Below are 15,415 nucleotides of genomic sequence, written 5' to 3' on the forward strand. Positions count from 1 at the left end.
CATGTGTGAAGGTCAGAATGTGACAACATCCGGACTGGTGCCGTGAAGCTTTGTGGTTTATTTTTAAAACAGAAAATAATGTATTTACAATGTGTTTCTGCAGGCTAGCTTGGGAGGAAGGCTGAGGATGATTATAACAGGAGCAGCTCCTACCTCACCCACTGTCCTGGGATTTCTCAGAGCAGCTCTAGGATGTCAGGTGAGACCCATTAAGTGCGCCTTTATTTCTCTAACAAGCCCCTGTGATATGAGAGTACGTCTAAACCCTTAACCCTAACCATAACTTTACAACTGTCAAGTTTTTTGCTGTCAGTAATTTTACAGATTTTGATTCACAAGCTAACATCTACATTTGCTTCAACATCACGTGTGTCTGCGTGCAGGTGTATGAGGCATATGGCCAGACAGAGTGCACAGCTGGCTGCACCTTCACCACACCTGGAGACTGGACCTCAGGTAGGTGACAGTGATTGTGCAAGCATGTAGAAGACAGATCACAAGACAGATGTATCCTTATCTGTCTTTGAAGCACTGAACCTGTTTACGTGACTCAGTTCAAAGGTCTTAAAGTGTTAAAAATGGGTTATGATTTTAATGAGTGACGTGCAGTTTTGAGCTGATGTGATGGCATAGACCCTCAAGGAGTATCTGTTTTGCACCCAGGTGGAAAAAAAAAAGCATAGGCTGAGAGTGTGTGGGAGGCTGAGGAAGAAACGACTAAGGAGAGTACTGTTTAAAAAAAAGTCTGGAATTGTGAGCAAGACAGGGAGGAAATAGCTGTTAGGTCATATTGCAATAGTTAACACTGCCAGTTTAGGTGATTTCCAACAACAACAAGCTCAAATAAAAGACCAATATCTGCTATAAAGACCCGTTTTTACCCTCCAGATTGGGTGTATTGTGGCTGTGTTATTTTCAACAGCCAGGCATTGCAGGTATTTTCCAAGTAACCTCTATGCATTCATATATGCGTGAAGCTCTGTTCTGATTGGCTGTCTAAGTCAGTATAATGTGGATCTTTCTCTGAGAGAGAAATATATTTGCTGCACGCAGTTAAGAGACAGTTGAAGTGAAATAAAGTGCTGATTTTCATTTTAATTACTCATTTTCCTTTCCTAGTTCAAAAGTAATTGGATGTTTTTCATACATAGAAAAAAAATATACACTGTTCCCTTTTAACAGTACAACACAAATGCAGAACAACAACAAGACTGTAAAAACAACAAAAGTGACAAGTTAACAATAGAAAAAGAAGGCGGAAAAAAAGCACATGTGCATGAATGCCTGAAGCCATGGGCAGGTGTTATGCAGGGGTGCGCGTCTGGATCGGTGGGTGGATTTGCTAACAAACATAAAGGGTAACACAAAAGTCAAAGAAAAAGACTAATATTATTTAAAATGATGTTAAAACTGCTCAAATAAATCTAAATTATACTAAATTTAAAATGTTATTACAGCTAAAGAACTGAACATGAAGCACAGAAAAATAGGCTCATATTATTATTATTACATTATCTTAAAGTAATCAACTCAAAACCTTCTTTTTGAAAAGTAAAAGCTTTCCCTGTGTTTATGGCCACATATTTTTTGAATTGATTGTATTGCATAAACGAAGGTCTGAAGCAAACAAATGTACTCTTAAGTGTCAACCTATTGTGAGACAGTGTGAGACAGAGCTTCATAATACAGTCAAGCATCACCCCCTGCTGTTCACTTCTGATAATTCACAGATATCTGTAACGCTGTCCCAAATGATGACGACTAGTTTTCCTTTAGATTTAATTAGTCAGTAAAAATATCGTTAATTAAACCACCTTTCCTCCTCACATAGAATTGATGCTCAGTGTTGAGCATTTTATCAATTTGTAGTCCTCCTTTTTGTTCAACAGTGGAAAGTGAGGAAGGAAATCGAGTTGTTGTGTTTCTAATGTTTCTTCTTGTACTGACCAACAGGCCACGTTGGGGCTCCGCTGCCATGCAACCTCATTAAACTGGTGGATGTACCCGAGAAGAACTACTTTGCCTCCAAGGGAGAGGGAGAGGTAAGCAAAGCGATTTCAACAGAAACACAAGATGCACTTAGAGAGCACGAACCTAACTTAAAAGCAGCATTTACTTTTAAGGAAATAGTATTGTATTTTTGATATATTCACTTTCTCTTCTTTGTTCTTTTTAAACGTACTTTAAGACGTTTGTAGTGCAATAAAAATCACATAAGGGGGGGCGTGACAGAAACTTACTTTGACTACACAAGCATTATATAGTAGGCGATAATGGATAGTAGGTACTGATTTGTAAATAACTGAAGATAAACACCATTAGCTTATTATTACTTATTATAAAATTATACTATAGTTTATTATAACTAACTAGGCAGCTCATTCACTTTCTCTTCACATTACTTTATTTAAAGATAGAAAACACATTTTGGGGTCAGCTTGAAAGAAAGATAGATGTGAAATGTAGAGGTAAGGCCTAAGGTCCAATGACTTCATGTTTGGATGCAAATGCAATATAATCTAATATCTAGAATCCCCATGCACCAGTATCATTCCCTAAATTTTGTCAAAACAAACAAAAGCAGTAGAATTTTAAGAACTGTTTAATGATTTAATCAATTTTCTAAAAGTTTGACCTTAACTGGGGCAGGGATAGCTCAGTAGGTAGAGTGGTGGCCCCATGATCGGAAGGTTGGGGGTTCGACTCCACTGAACGGTTACCCTGAGGTACCCCTGAGCAAGGTACCGTCCCTACACACTGCTCCCCGGGCGCTGCATTGGTGGCTGCCCACTGCTTCACTGGGTGAATGGGTTAAATGCAGAGGAGCAATTTCTCTATGGGGACTAACACATACACATTAATAATTAATTAATTATTAACTGACCTTGAAGAAGTTGCCAGAGGTCCAAAGAAACGTGATATTTGGAATCCCCATATTTTGCTTCCTATATGCCTATATGTTGTCAAAAAAAACCAATAGCAGTTAGAAACATAGCTTTAAATAGCTCTATTATCACTATTATCATTTTGGCTTGTAGCTCAATCTACTGGCCTTGAGGGAGAGGTCAGAGGTCAAATGTGACATGATATTTTAAATATTTATATAGCACTTTCTATCTGTTGACAATACACACCACACTTATAAGAATTATAGTTTTAGGTTATAAGGCTTTTTGTCCATTTTCAGCCAATAAATTATTAATTTGACCTTCATGACCTTGGTGCATGTAAGGCACATTTCAGCGGCTTGTTAACAAGACGCCACTCTACACCTCTACAACGTTTTACGAGAATTCATTGAAAACTTGTTTATAGACAGAATGACACGTATGCATGCAAATGCAACCAAAAACGTAACCACTTTTGTGGTTACGTTACTTATAGAAATAAGTAACATACGTGCATATGTAAGGATGTGTGTAGGTCTGTAGGTGTGTTTTCACTGTATGCCAGAGAGCAGTTTTTACAGCTTTGACGTGAGCATTTTGAAATGTCAGGAAATGAGGGCAGATGTGAAGTGTGTTGTAAAGATCAGAATTTAAAACTGGTTACAAGGATATTAGCATATAGGGGTTGACACAGAGGACAAATACAGTAAAGGGAAAAAGAAAGTACACATTTCTAAAGTTTTACATATCTGCATATAACCTCGCCAGGTTCTGAAATCAGGTAACTGCACCTCAGATGGAGAACCACACATGACTTATTACACTGTTTACACTTAATTTTGGAATCTGATAAGAACCGGATATTTTTTTTATTATGTCCTGATATGTAAAATGTTAGAAAGATGTACTTTTTTTCATGTGACTGTACATGTTTATAGGAAGGGTAACATATACAATTTTCGGACTTTAAAACAACGTTGCATGTGTTTGTAGAGGACATGTGCTTAACCTCTAACCCTGACCCTTTTTGACTTTTCTAATCTGTCAACCAGATTTGTGTAAAAGGACCAAACGTGTTTAAAGGCTACCTCAAAGACCCAGAGAGAACAGCGGAGACACTGGATGCCGATGGCTGGCTCCACACGGGAGATATCGGGAAATGGCTACCTGTGCGTATACGCAGCTTACAATTGAGACGAGTCATAGATTTTGAAAAATCCCTTGTGTTTATATGAGAACAATCCATAATATTTTGTCTAAAATGATATTTCTCGTTTTCCGTAGAATGGCACGCTGAAGATCGTTGACAGGAAAAAGCACATTTTCAAGCTGGCGCAGGGTGAGTACATCTCCCCTGAGAAGATCGAGAACATCTACATTAGGAGCGAACCTGTGGCACAGCTTTATGTTCATGGAGATAGTCTGCAGGTAAGGACATTTGATCAGTTACAGGAAGTGCAATGTGAGGTAGAACTCCTGCTCAAATTTATGTGTTCCAAGGCCTGGTAGTCATCTTTGGCTCCTAAGAGCCTGCAAGTACATCTGGGCTATGTGTTACTTAGTGTTGATTAGGGATGGGTACCGGTTTCCGGTGCCATGATGGCACCGGTTCTGACATAAACGGTAGTAACCAGACCGAAAAGCAGCGCACATTTCGGTGCTTCATTTCGGTGCTTTTTTTTCCTGAGCTGTGACACACTTTGAATTCTAGCCAATCATTTTACGTTTCCGAGGATAGTAGGCGGGCCCAGGTACGTACGTTCTTTTAGAGCAGAGCTACAGATTAAAAATGCCCAAGGCGAAGCAGTCAAAAGTCTGGCTGTACTTCACAGCAAAATATGCAAACTCAGCAGCCTGCAACAAGTGCTTTAAGGTGATAATGTCAAAGGAGGTAACACCTCAAATCCGATGAAACACCTGGCGACGCATAGCTTTTTTTTAAAGCAGAAAAATGCGCCGTATTTGATAGCTTGCTGCGAGACCTCACACCGAGCGCATCTCCTGCGGGTGTGGTGGTGACGGATGATGATGGCAGCAGCAGCAGCCGTTCTTCTCTGCGTGAGTAGCTTCATGATGTTCGTGTGTAATTTACGTTCAGTAGGCTAACCACGTTATTACATTAATGCATGTAAGGTGAACTAGCAAACATCATCATAGCTACATGCGGCTGTCTTCTTGTTTGATGGCAGATACTCCCTTCACCCTGGCCAAAAAGGCTAAAATGACTAAAGAAAAAGTGGAAAACAGTTAAACATGAGGTTTTTGGACAAAGTTTGTTTTTGTTTAAGCACTGCTTCCAGCCAAGAGTGATGCCATATATGCCCTATAGCTGCAGAAAAGGCTAACATTGTTATCTTTTTACAAAAAAACAGCTGAACATGAGAGGTTTTTGGACCAATTTTGTGTTCTCCATTCTTTAAGCACCGGTTTGAGCACCGTTTAAGCACCGGCACCGTTTCAAAAGTACCAGTTTGGCACCGGTATCGGATAAAACCTAAACGATACCCATCCCTAGTGTTGATTTTCTATTTTGATCATTATCCAATACACCTTGTTTGTTTTTCTCAGTCCTGTTTGGTAGGAATAATTGTTCCTGACCCTGAAACCATGCCTGAATGGGCCAAGAAGAAAGGTATCTTGGGCACCTACGAGGACCTATGTAAAAACACTGTAAGTGGCATATGGTTGTAACACTTATAGTTAATATTATTAAAACCTACTGGAAGTTATTTAGAAATGTAACAAAGCTCCCTCTCTCCTTTGTTTAACAGGCGTTAAAGAAGGGAATCCTTGAAGATTTGGTGCGTCTTGGAAAAGCCAGTGGCCTCCATTCTTTCGAGCAGGTAAGTAGGAACTTATCTGTTTGTAAGTGTATTTTTTCTTGATACCTTAAGACATGTAAGATAACATTTTACAGTATCTCCATAAACAGTATGTGCCTGAAGTAACATCTTTTACATTAGATTTTAATGTCTTTAAGTAATCTAGTTATTCACAAATCCCTCCAAGCAATACCACAATATCTAAATTAATGAAATACTGCAGATACAGCTATGGTAATAAAAATATATATGTTTTAAAATAATAATTAAAATATTAATGTTTTAAATCATTTCAAAGGAGATTAAGCCAAGTAAAACAAGAATGCTACTGGCATTAATTCTTGTGCTGTTTGATAAGTTATATGTTACATTTATATACTATCAGGGATTGGTCTTGTGATTCCTGTAAGAGTATTGCCTAACAATGCATTTGTGGCTATAAGATAAAGTAAACTTAAGAGCAGTATTTATCTCATTCACCATCTTGTTTTTTTCTTTTGTTTTATTCTTCTAAAGGTGAAGAACATCTACATTCACAATGAGATGTTCTCCATTCAAAATGGCCTGCTGACCCCGACGCTAAAGGCTAAAAGACCGGAGCTGAAGGAGTTTTTTAAGGCGAAGATTGATGAGCTCTACAACAGCATCTCTATGTGAAGGCTGGCGGACCTGAGTTTTCTTAAAGCAATCAAACAACAACAACAGACGCTTTGTCCAGCGACCTGCAGTGGGACAAAGATGTGTCACCTGACGCTTAACGTGCTGTCGGAAAGCAAAGCAAAACTGGCCCAACGGTGGATGATTAAAAATGCCTAGATAAAAACAAATTAAAGACATCAATAAAGCGAAATACAATGCACATTGTCATATGTATTTCCTTTTTATGTACGCATTCACTGTTTCATAATTAATTGAAAACGTATTTTAAATCGACACTTAAAATTTTTAGTCCATAAAAAGGAACGTGTTTCTTTTTTCGTGTGACATGAATTTCCATCACAAAACAGTAACAATTTTAGGGGTAGCCAGCAGAGGGCAGCATAGAGTTACCCATAATGAATGTAAAGAATGGTTACTGGGATTTTATAAGGGGGTGAAAGGAAACTTGTTCTTACTAGAAATTAGGACGCATCATAAATGCCAAAACTCCAATTATTTAGGGTGGAATGACTCAACCGTTTTAGGGGTGTGGCAATGTGTTGACTTTATTAGCTAGCATTAGCTGTAGGGATACTGCTACTTACTGTTAATTAAGTTCAATTAATCAACTGTCAGTTTATTAGGGGACAGGTTAAAAACCTGGGGGAGAACGTCTTGGCACAATTCACGTGATGTCCTGATAGCTGATTTCTGTATGCTTACAGTAAACAATTATTTAAAGGAGGACAACAAGCTAATGCTAGCAGATTCCCACATGGTAGGTAGAGCAAACTGTCTTATTAGTACATCACTAATACAAATATCAACTGATTAAATTCAAAACCAATGTGTCAGTCAGTTTGACTCACGCCTATTAATTTTAATGTCAGATGGAAAATCATGTCACCGAAAAACTTTCCATTAAGTGATTTTAGAGTTTAGTTTTTAACATTGGCTTCTCAAATGATTCACGCTGTCGGTGAATACAAAAAAGGTAATAATGTCCACGAAACGGTGTGTATTGTACGATGCATTTTTGTTTTCTTTGTTTTAATTGAGGCATTTAAAATCATCCATACATTGCTACCTGCTATTGACCCAAAAACAAATACGCCCACTCCCCAGCATCAGAAACTCAGCGTCATCATTCCCACTTCCTCAGCTCTTCTTTCCTCTTTAAATCTACCAGCCAAACAAAACCCATCTGTTTTACAAGAGTAACACAGTCATACGACAGCAAGTGTGATGTTTTAGTGTATAGTGTAGCTCCAGGAGATGTCAAAATGTACATTAATGCTGACACCTTGTAGAATTGTAATGGATTTCATCCCCAGTGGAAAAAGTTAGATTTTCTTTGAATAAAAAACGGCGCTAGTAAGGCGGCTGACACACCACCCCCAACAGATACAAGAATTAAAGTTGGGTATAACCCAAATATGGTGCAATTAGATGAAATTACACCCTTCTGTTTGAAGACAGATTTACAATATTAAGGTTCAGAGAGAGCGCAGCTGCCTTTCAAATCATCGCTGTCCACAATGTCCCATGTAAAGCATCTCAGTGTCTGAGCCACACCCAAATTACACTTTGTGTCATGTATCCGCGCACTCATTCATTATGTCAGTTCAACATGGCTGCAGTCAGAGGTTTAGCATGCATGCTCCTTGTTTATGTAAGGGCCGGCGATCTGTAACGGTCATCGACGTTCAGACTTCTTTTTCACTCATCTTTGCACAAAGAGAATGTCAGGTAAAAGAAAACAAAATATCTAATGCAACACCAGGCCTCGGGGCAATGCATGCAATTTGCCCTGTAATGCTGGGACCATTGGCATTTAACGAGAAAAAAGACAAGCATTTCTTTGTGGTCATTAGGAGCCGGTTGTATCTAGCTGCTGACAGCCACAGCCGCAGGTACAGGGCTGTTTCACTTAGAAGAGCCAATGATGAATTCCGCTAGAACAAACATCAACTTTTAAACAAACGATACCATGTTTTTTAAAAAGGTTTACACGTAGAAGTAATGTATTCGCTTTTTAAGTTGATTACCGTCCCAAAGCATAAACAATGCGGATGTACATAAATGAAGACAGCTAGATGTAAGCATATTTATTGAATCAATGGTTTGAATGAATTTTTTTTCTCTCTTATTGCGTGTAGTGAGATGAACTGTACTTATTTATTTATCTATTCTGCTGTAAAAATGGAATAAGCACCATATCCTTGTAATGATCGAGTGCAGCAATCGGGATGAGGGAGGTTGGGGATTAGGACAGGGGCAGTGAAATAAAAAATGTTCTGGAATGATTTTCAACTAGTGTCTTGGTCCTTTTTTAATGACGTTGAATGCAATTTTTAATGTCAGGATGGTAACATGAAAAAAGACTTTGAACTATCCTCCAGATTAGCAGTGATGAGAGGAACTCATAAAGTACAGTACCAACCACAGTATCAAAATACTCCATTAAGTAAAGGAATAGGAGTATTTTAAACTTAATGCACTTCACAAATCTATTTACACTCATATCAAAATATTATTTTATTTTCTAAAAGGTAAGTAATATTGTTTTTAGATGCAAGAAAGACTGTGTTCCTCTGGCCCTTTGTCACACAATCAATCTTAACATGTGATGAGAACGGCTCTTAAAGAACAGTTGAAGAGAGAGCAGGGGAAAAAAATGCATCAACCCAATGAGCTAAACTAGCACCCGGAATAGTGGTCAAAATGGTTAAAATATCTTGCCAAAGTTCAAACTCAACATCACAATGAGGATGAAAGGTCATTTAAATGACTTTGAACATGGCATGGTTATTGGTGCCAGGTCTAAGAATGTCAGAAACTGTTCCCTTACTGGGGTTTTCCCACAGAACCGTCTCTAGAGTCTACAGAGACTGGCCTGAAAAACAGAAAATATCCTGCGAGCAGCAGCTATCTGGGGAAATGACCTGTTGATGCCAGAGGTCAGAAGAGAATGGCGAAATTGCTTTGAGCTGATAGAAAGGCAACAGCAACTCAACCACTCACTACAACCAAGGTATGCAGAAGATCATCTTTGAATGTGCAACACACCAAACCTTGATCCAAATTGCTACAATAGCAGAGGACCACAACTGTTGTCACTCTTGTCAGCTAAGAACAGAAAACAGAGGCTAAGATTTGCACAGGCTCACCAAAGCTTGAACAATAGTAGATGCATGCATGCATCCTGCCTCTGCTGGTGTAATATTAGGGACATTTTCTAAGCACGTGAGCTCCTTAGTACCATAATTGAAATGCCACAGCATACAGCAGAATTGCTGATAATGTCTATCCCTTTATGACCAGTGTACCGGTCTTCTGATATCTCTTTGCAGCAACACGCTACAGTATGTCACAAACCTTTAATCACCTCATGTTTCTTACTGTACTCAAATACTTTCCAGCACCTTGCTGAATCTATGCCACCAAGAATTAAGGCAATTCTTAAGGCAAAAGAAGAAGCTTAGGGGGCTTTACCTAATGAAGTCTATCAATGCTATGTTAAGCTAGGCTGAGTTCTTTGTTTGTGTCCATTTCTGAAAACGAACTTTAAAACTGACCCAGTTTTACTATGGCAGGGCGGTGATTTCACTTTTATCGCATCTGTCAAGGCATGGCAAACATGAAGGTCGACATAAACGCTTACCAAATCTTTCCAGTTTCTAAATAGCATACAAATGCGAATAAATCGCTTCGGTCGTGCGTTAAAAGTGGTGATTGGCAGCTGATCACATATTCTGCAGGTGTGCTTGGTTGCTAAGTAACGCACAGAATGGTCAGGGGATGATCAAGGCAGAACTTGAAGCATTAGATTAAATACACTCTCTCCTAATTATATTTTTTACTAGTGTCATTAGCTGAAGCAGTTTTATAGTGTAGCAGTTCACTGAATGGCAAGTGATTTGATCTTTAAGTCAGTTTAATTGGAAATGGATCGATACAAGCGCCAGAGTAGACTCCGTTGTGACAGTGGATTACCTATCAAACGAGATACACCCGTGAAACCAGCGCTGACCAGACGAGACCGTAAGAAAAACACTGTTAACGCAGTCTACATTAAAACGTTAAACTTCAGGTGGCTTACTTGTTTATTTAAAAGTTAAAGTTTTAATCTTGGTCTGAGCCTAGTTCTCATTGTGATGGGAAATATATTATGAACACCTTCATGTTTCTTATCTCAGGTTTTAACTGCTTTTCTAAATCTGTTAAATCTACTTAGTGTAAACCTAAGAGGCGATCTAATATATCTATTGATTGTACACTTTAAAAAAAGTGTAAATAAAGGCAAAGCCATTTTCTGTTCTCATTAAATTGTTCTCTGCATCCGTGCTTTCAAACTTTAAGAGCACAGGAAACTTCTGTTCCGCAAGCATTATGAAGCTTTTCCAGAAGAACCTGAGAGGGAAGTCACGAATGACTCCACTGTCAAACCAAAGAGCCCAGTATCTGTAAGTGTGCCCAGATGTTTTGTATTCATGTAAGATTAACAGTCACTGATGTCCAATATTTACTAGCTCACAATTATGGGTGACAGGAAGAAAATATGAAGGAATCTACGTGGAGAAAAAAACAAGTGAATGTTGATGCTGAAGCCACAAAGAGTCCCCCAATAAATTGGCAAGAAGTTAAAGTGACATGTGCATTTTGTTCTATAGAACACATACATCAGATTATGTGAGAAAAGAGTGAAGAGCAATTATTCAGAAAAATAAGGAAATTAGTGTTTGGTTGACGATTTATGTGTTGTAACAGCGCTTCTTGGCGATAAGTCTTATACTCTATTTCCCCTTAATGGTGCATTATGTGGGTGAACAAGTATGTGGGTGAACAAGCTGCCAAATTTCTCTGCCAGTGCCAGACAGATATATTGCCCTGAAGAATTATTACAACAAAAAAATCAGCAACCAAAGACAAATTTGACTGAATAGTTTAATAAGTATAAAAAAGCATTAGAATCATATGCTATAACCTTCAGTCACCAGATTACAGTTTTATTTACTCCCCTTTCTATGCTTATTCTTTTCACTCAGGCCAACACTGTACACCATAAATCTACTTTTAGCTTAAGCACTCCTGCATTTACTGAAACTACCAGACACAAAGCAACCTTACCTGCCATTCAGGTGACTGTAGTAGAGGCTCATGAAGGTGATGAAATGTCGGGTAAAGAAGACAAGCAAAGCTTGGCAGTGACGCCAGAAAGCTTCACATTATCGAGCATGGAGACTGCCACAACTTTCAGCTCTGGTGACACAGAGGATGAGGACTTTTTGGACTCTGCAACTTCTAACGATCTTCCCTCTCCAGAGATCTTCAGAAGAGAAAACAAGGGTGTGTCTGAGTGTATGTGTACATTTTTGTATGTCCACAGCCACACTTGGTCTCTCACTTTTTTTTGTCTTGATAGTGGAAACCTTCAATTTTTCCATTGAGGAAGACCTGCTGGATCTCCATCGTCACATAAAAAACTCCACTTTGTTGGATGTCAGCCACGCTGAGAGCATACACATGCATCATCCCCCTAACCTTTCTACCATCCTGGGTAATACTGGGAAAAAATCTCAGACACACTTTAATTTTCTCTCTTTTTTTCAGTTCAATAAATTCCACTTAAATGAACAAAGATGTTAAGAGTATAACTTTATTCATACTCAGTCGTGTTTGATACGTCTTTTTTTTGCAAGCTCCTTAGACTCCATCTGATAATTACATTTAAAATGTTTCTCTTTTAGAAGTAGCAAATGAACAAAAAAGGAACAGTAACTTTGTTTTTATAGCATATTTTAATGTTCTTAGAAAAAATGCCAAGTATGCTTTAATTAAATGCAGTCTTATTTATATGCGTACCCAAACCATACCCATGTGTCTGAAAAGGAGTAACTCTGTCTGCAGATGCCTCCACTATTCTTGCTGAAAAGACCTGTGAGATCAGGTAAGTCTTCTCAGTTGAATCTCAAAGTGTTTAGTACTTGTGGCTCACGCAATTTAACTGCTTCATTCCTTATTATTTCTTTATCAAGCAACAACAGAGAAGCCGGGTCTGCTGCTAAAGTACAAAATGACTCGTTGAAATCAGGTAAAGGCTCTCATTTCATAAGAAACATATCTTCCTCAAGTAGTATTCAGAGCATGACTATTATTGCAAACTACACTTGCCGACCACTTTAGTAGGAACGCTTATTCAATTCCTCATTAAAGCAAATGTATAATCAACCAATCACATAGCATCAACTATGTGCATTTAGGCACTAAGACGTGATCATGATGACCTGCCGAAGTTCAAACCGAGCATCAGAATTGAGAAGAAAGGTGACTTTGAAAGTAGCTTGGTTGTTGGTGCCAAACTGGTCTGAGTATTTTATAAATTGCTGATCTACTGGGATTTTTCCACACATCCATTTTGAGGTTTTACAGGAAATTGTCAAAAACAAAGAGGGAATATCCAGTGAGCAGCAGTTCTCTTGGAGAAAATGCTTTGATGCCAGAGGTCAGAGAAAAATGGCCTGACTGCTTTGAACTGATGGGAAGGCAACAGTAAACAAATATTTAGAGCATTGCAACCAAGAGGATCTCTGAATGCAGGGCTCACCAACACTGAGTGAGAGAAGATTGGAACAATGTTGCCTGGTCTGATGAGCCTCGAGTTTTTCTGCACAGTATTCACAGGCTAGAATCAGATTTTGGTGTTAACAAAATAAAAGCATGCCTTTTTAGCAGTAGTTCGTGCTGCTGGTGGTGGGGGTGGTGTAATGGCATGGAGAATATTTTTCTGGCACATGTGGGCCCCTTAGTACCAAGTGAGCATCATTTAAATACCTGATTTCAGTCTAATAGAGCACCTATGGAATGTGGTGAAACAGGAAATCCACATTATTCATATGCAGCCAACAAATCTGCAGCAACTGTGTGATGCTATCATGTCAATATAGGCCAAATTCTTTGAAGAATGTTTCCAGCACCTTATTGAAGTCAAGGAATTTGGGCAGTTCTGGAACCAAAAAGGGGGCCACAACTGTACTAGCAAGGTGTACCTAATGAAGTGCCTGGCAAGTGCATATATTTCATATGTATTTTAATATCAACTCCACACACAATAAATAAATAAATATTGTATAATTGTTATGACTACTTTTGTGGTTTCTGTCCTAAATTTGCAGACAAAACCTTTAAGAGGAAAACCCCACCAAGAGTAAGAAGTCATCTGCCCATTTATTTACATCTGTTTAAATTTGATATGATGTAGATCATTTTTATTTTGTTAGAAACAAAAGTAAGAGGGATCACAGCCATGATCGAAATGATTTTTATTCCACAGCTCAGCTACAGAAGACCTATCTTGTGTAAGAAGAAGGTTTCATTCAAAAGCCCTGTAATTGCTGAGACCTTTGATGGAAAATGCATACCAGCCTCAAAGTTAATGACTCCCAGTCTCAACAAGCCATTGCAAATGTCCAGCCCACCTGAGGAGTTGAAGCCTGATGCAGAGATCAGCTCGGAAGAAGAAACATTAGCTCTGACCATGTTGCTAAAAAGGTCTGTCAAAACTATCCATAAGAAACCCAAGCTCTTTGACTTTGCCACTGACAAGGAGAGAGATACTCTCTTTCAGGTCATGAGAGAAAGATGTGTGAAACTCAGAAGTGTTACTTTATTTCCTTTCACAGCTGTTTAGTGCACGAACCATCTTTCCTGCCACATTTGAAGCTAGAATAAGAAAACAGAAAACTGTGGCTTTACCCCCTCATCTGGATTAGATTAGTCTAATTGTAGAAAGTCCTATATGAAAATGGTCTGTAAGTACTTAAAAGAAGGAGAGAAGAATCTATGGAACAAACTTTAAATAACATTTAAGAACTAATTAAAGAGACATGCTAGACTGGCGTTTATGTAAATATGAAAAAAGTGTGTTGTGAAATGACCACTAGATGGCACATATGTATTTACCTTTAAAAACCATTGTCTGTCTTGTCCATACAGTGAGCTTTTCCACCTTTAAATATGATATATGTGTGTCTATATATATATGTGTGTGTGTTTTTTACTTGTTGTGCTTGTCTATATTTGCATTTATTCTCGTGACATGTGTTACTATAGACTTTCTAAATGAAGAATGATTTAAAAGCAAAGTTTAAATGTATAAGATGTGTATTTTAGGTATACTCCATCTATATTTATGTATATTTGTCTTTGTCCTCAAAATCTGCATATGTATTTGATTCAGAAAGTGTCTAAAGCAAATAAAAATACATTAAAATGCCTGTACGCCTTATGTTTGTTTTAAATGTCCATCACGCCACTCTTGTGTTAATCTATGCACGGTCTGAAGCATGTATGTGGGAATGTATGTGAATGTTTTACTGTTACGTCTTATTAGTATTTTAAGTATTCTATCTATTTTATTTATTGAATTTTATTGTTTTATTTATATTTTGATATTGCTAGGGATGATGCAATGATCGGGGAACATTCTTAATTTCGTTGTACCTGTGACAATGACAAAGTTTCTGATTCTGTTGTGGCGATCCCTCGTTCTGTGTTTGACGCGTTTCTTACAGTTAATTATTTTCTGTGTCTGTGTCTTTCAATAATATCTGAAGTGTGTGTGTGTGTGTGTGTGTGTGTGTCAAGCCGTTCAGCAGTCGCACTTAGATAATTTTTTAGTGTGAATAAATTTCATGCTGTCACGATTCCCGACAAAACATCAACACAGCGAATCCACTCACCACGTGGTACTTATACCAAAAATATCAGCCAATCGGGTAATTTGTTGTAGCAGCATTGGCGCCCGCTGAGCCAATCAGAATAATGTAGTGGGTTACCAAGCTGTTCCTGTGACTAATGCGTGTCATATGACCGTGACACCCATGGAGACAGTTACAAGGAACAAGATTTGGTCGTGGATTTGAAAACGGAAAGAGACTTTCTGTACCGAACTCATTTTGGTACAAGATGCCTCCGACTCTCTTTCAGAAACTTTTTAACAAGAGAAATGCGTTTTCATCGCCGCCCCCGAGGTGTAGCAAAGAGGACCCAGCTTTCAGGTAGCTT

The 15,415-nt window shown here is 38.4% G+C and overlaps 3 protein-coding genes across 7 annotated transcripts in view; all 3 read left to right on the forward strand.

Moving 5' to 3' along the window:
* acsl6 (acyl-CoA synthetase long chain family member 6) overlaps positions 1–8,662 on the forward strand; it is a 37,355-nt gene extending 28,693 nt beyond the window's left edge. For all 3 annotated transcript variants that reach the window (XM_085175334.1, XM_085175332.1, XM_085175333.1), the window contains exons 14-21: positions 104–199; positions 384–456; positions 1,954–2,042; positions 3,941–4,057; positions 4,173–4,316; positions 5,457–5,558; positions 5,660–5,731; positions 6,227–8,662. In XM_085175334.1, the coding sequence (XP_085031460.1) occupies positions 104–199; positions 384–456; positions 1,954–2,042; positions 3,941–4,057; positions 4,173–4,316; positions 5,457–5,558; positions 5,660–5,731; positions 6,227–6,367 (834 nt within the window). In that variant the 3' untranslated portion in view covers positions 6,368–8,662. The remainder of the gene's footprint in view (positions 1–103; positions 200–383; positions 457–1,953; positions 2,043–3,940; positions 4,058–4,172; positions 4,317–5,456; positions 5,559–5,659; positions 5,732–6,226) is intronic.
* A 1,406-nt stretch (positions 8,663–10,068) lies between these two features.
* LOC146510245 (uncharacterized) lies at positions 10,069–14,624 on the forward strand. Of its 2 annotated transcripts, XM_085175337.1 has the most exons (9): positions 10,069–10,393; positions 10,712–10,815; positions 11,398–11,698; positions 11,775–11,909; positions 12,260–12,299; positions 12,388–12,443; positions 13,525–13,556; positions 13,683–13,900; positions 14,032–14,624. In XM_085175337.1, exons 1-9 carry the CDS (start codon positions 10,297–10,299, stop codon positions 14,078–14,080), a joined length of 1,032 nt encoding a protein of 343 aa, XP_085031463.1. In that variant the 5' UTR covers positions 10,069–10,296; the 3' UTR covers positions 14,081–14,624. The 2 variants fall into 2 exon arrangements, with proteins under 2 accessions (XP_085031463.1, XP_085031462.1); XM_085175336.1 differs by having other exon boundaries at positions 10,073–10,393; positions 13,683–14,624.
* A 575-nt stretch (positions 14,625–15,199) lies between these two features.
* fnip1 (folliculin interacting protein 1) overlaps positions 15,200–15,415 on the forward strand; it is a 36,066-nt gene continuing 35,850 nt past the window's right edge. For both annotated transcript variants that reach the window (XM_085175328.1, XM_085175330.1), the window contains exon 1: positions 15,200–15,408. In XM_085175328.1, the coding sequence (XP_085031454.1) occupies positions 15,317–15,408 (92 nt within the window). In that variant the 5' untranslated portion in view covers positions 15,200–15,316. The remainder of the gene's footprint in view (positions 15,409–15,415) is intronic.

Source organism: Neolamprologus multifasciatus, chromosome 10, assembly GCF_963576455.1.
Source record: "Neolamprologus multifasciatus chromosome 10, fNeoMul1.2, whole genome shotgun sequence".
NCBI classification, from domain to species: domain Eukaryota; kingdom Metazoa; phylum Chordata; class Actinopteri; order Cichliformes; family Cichlidae; genus Neolamprologus; species Neolamprologus multifasciatus.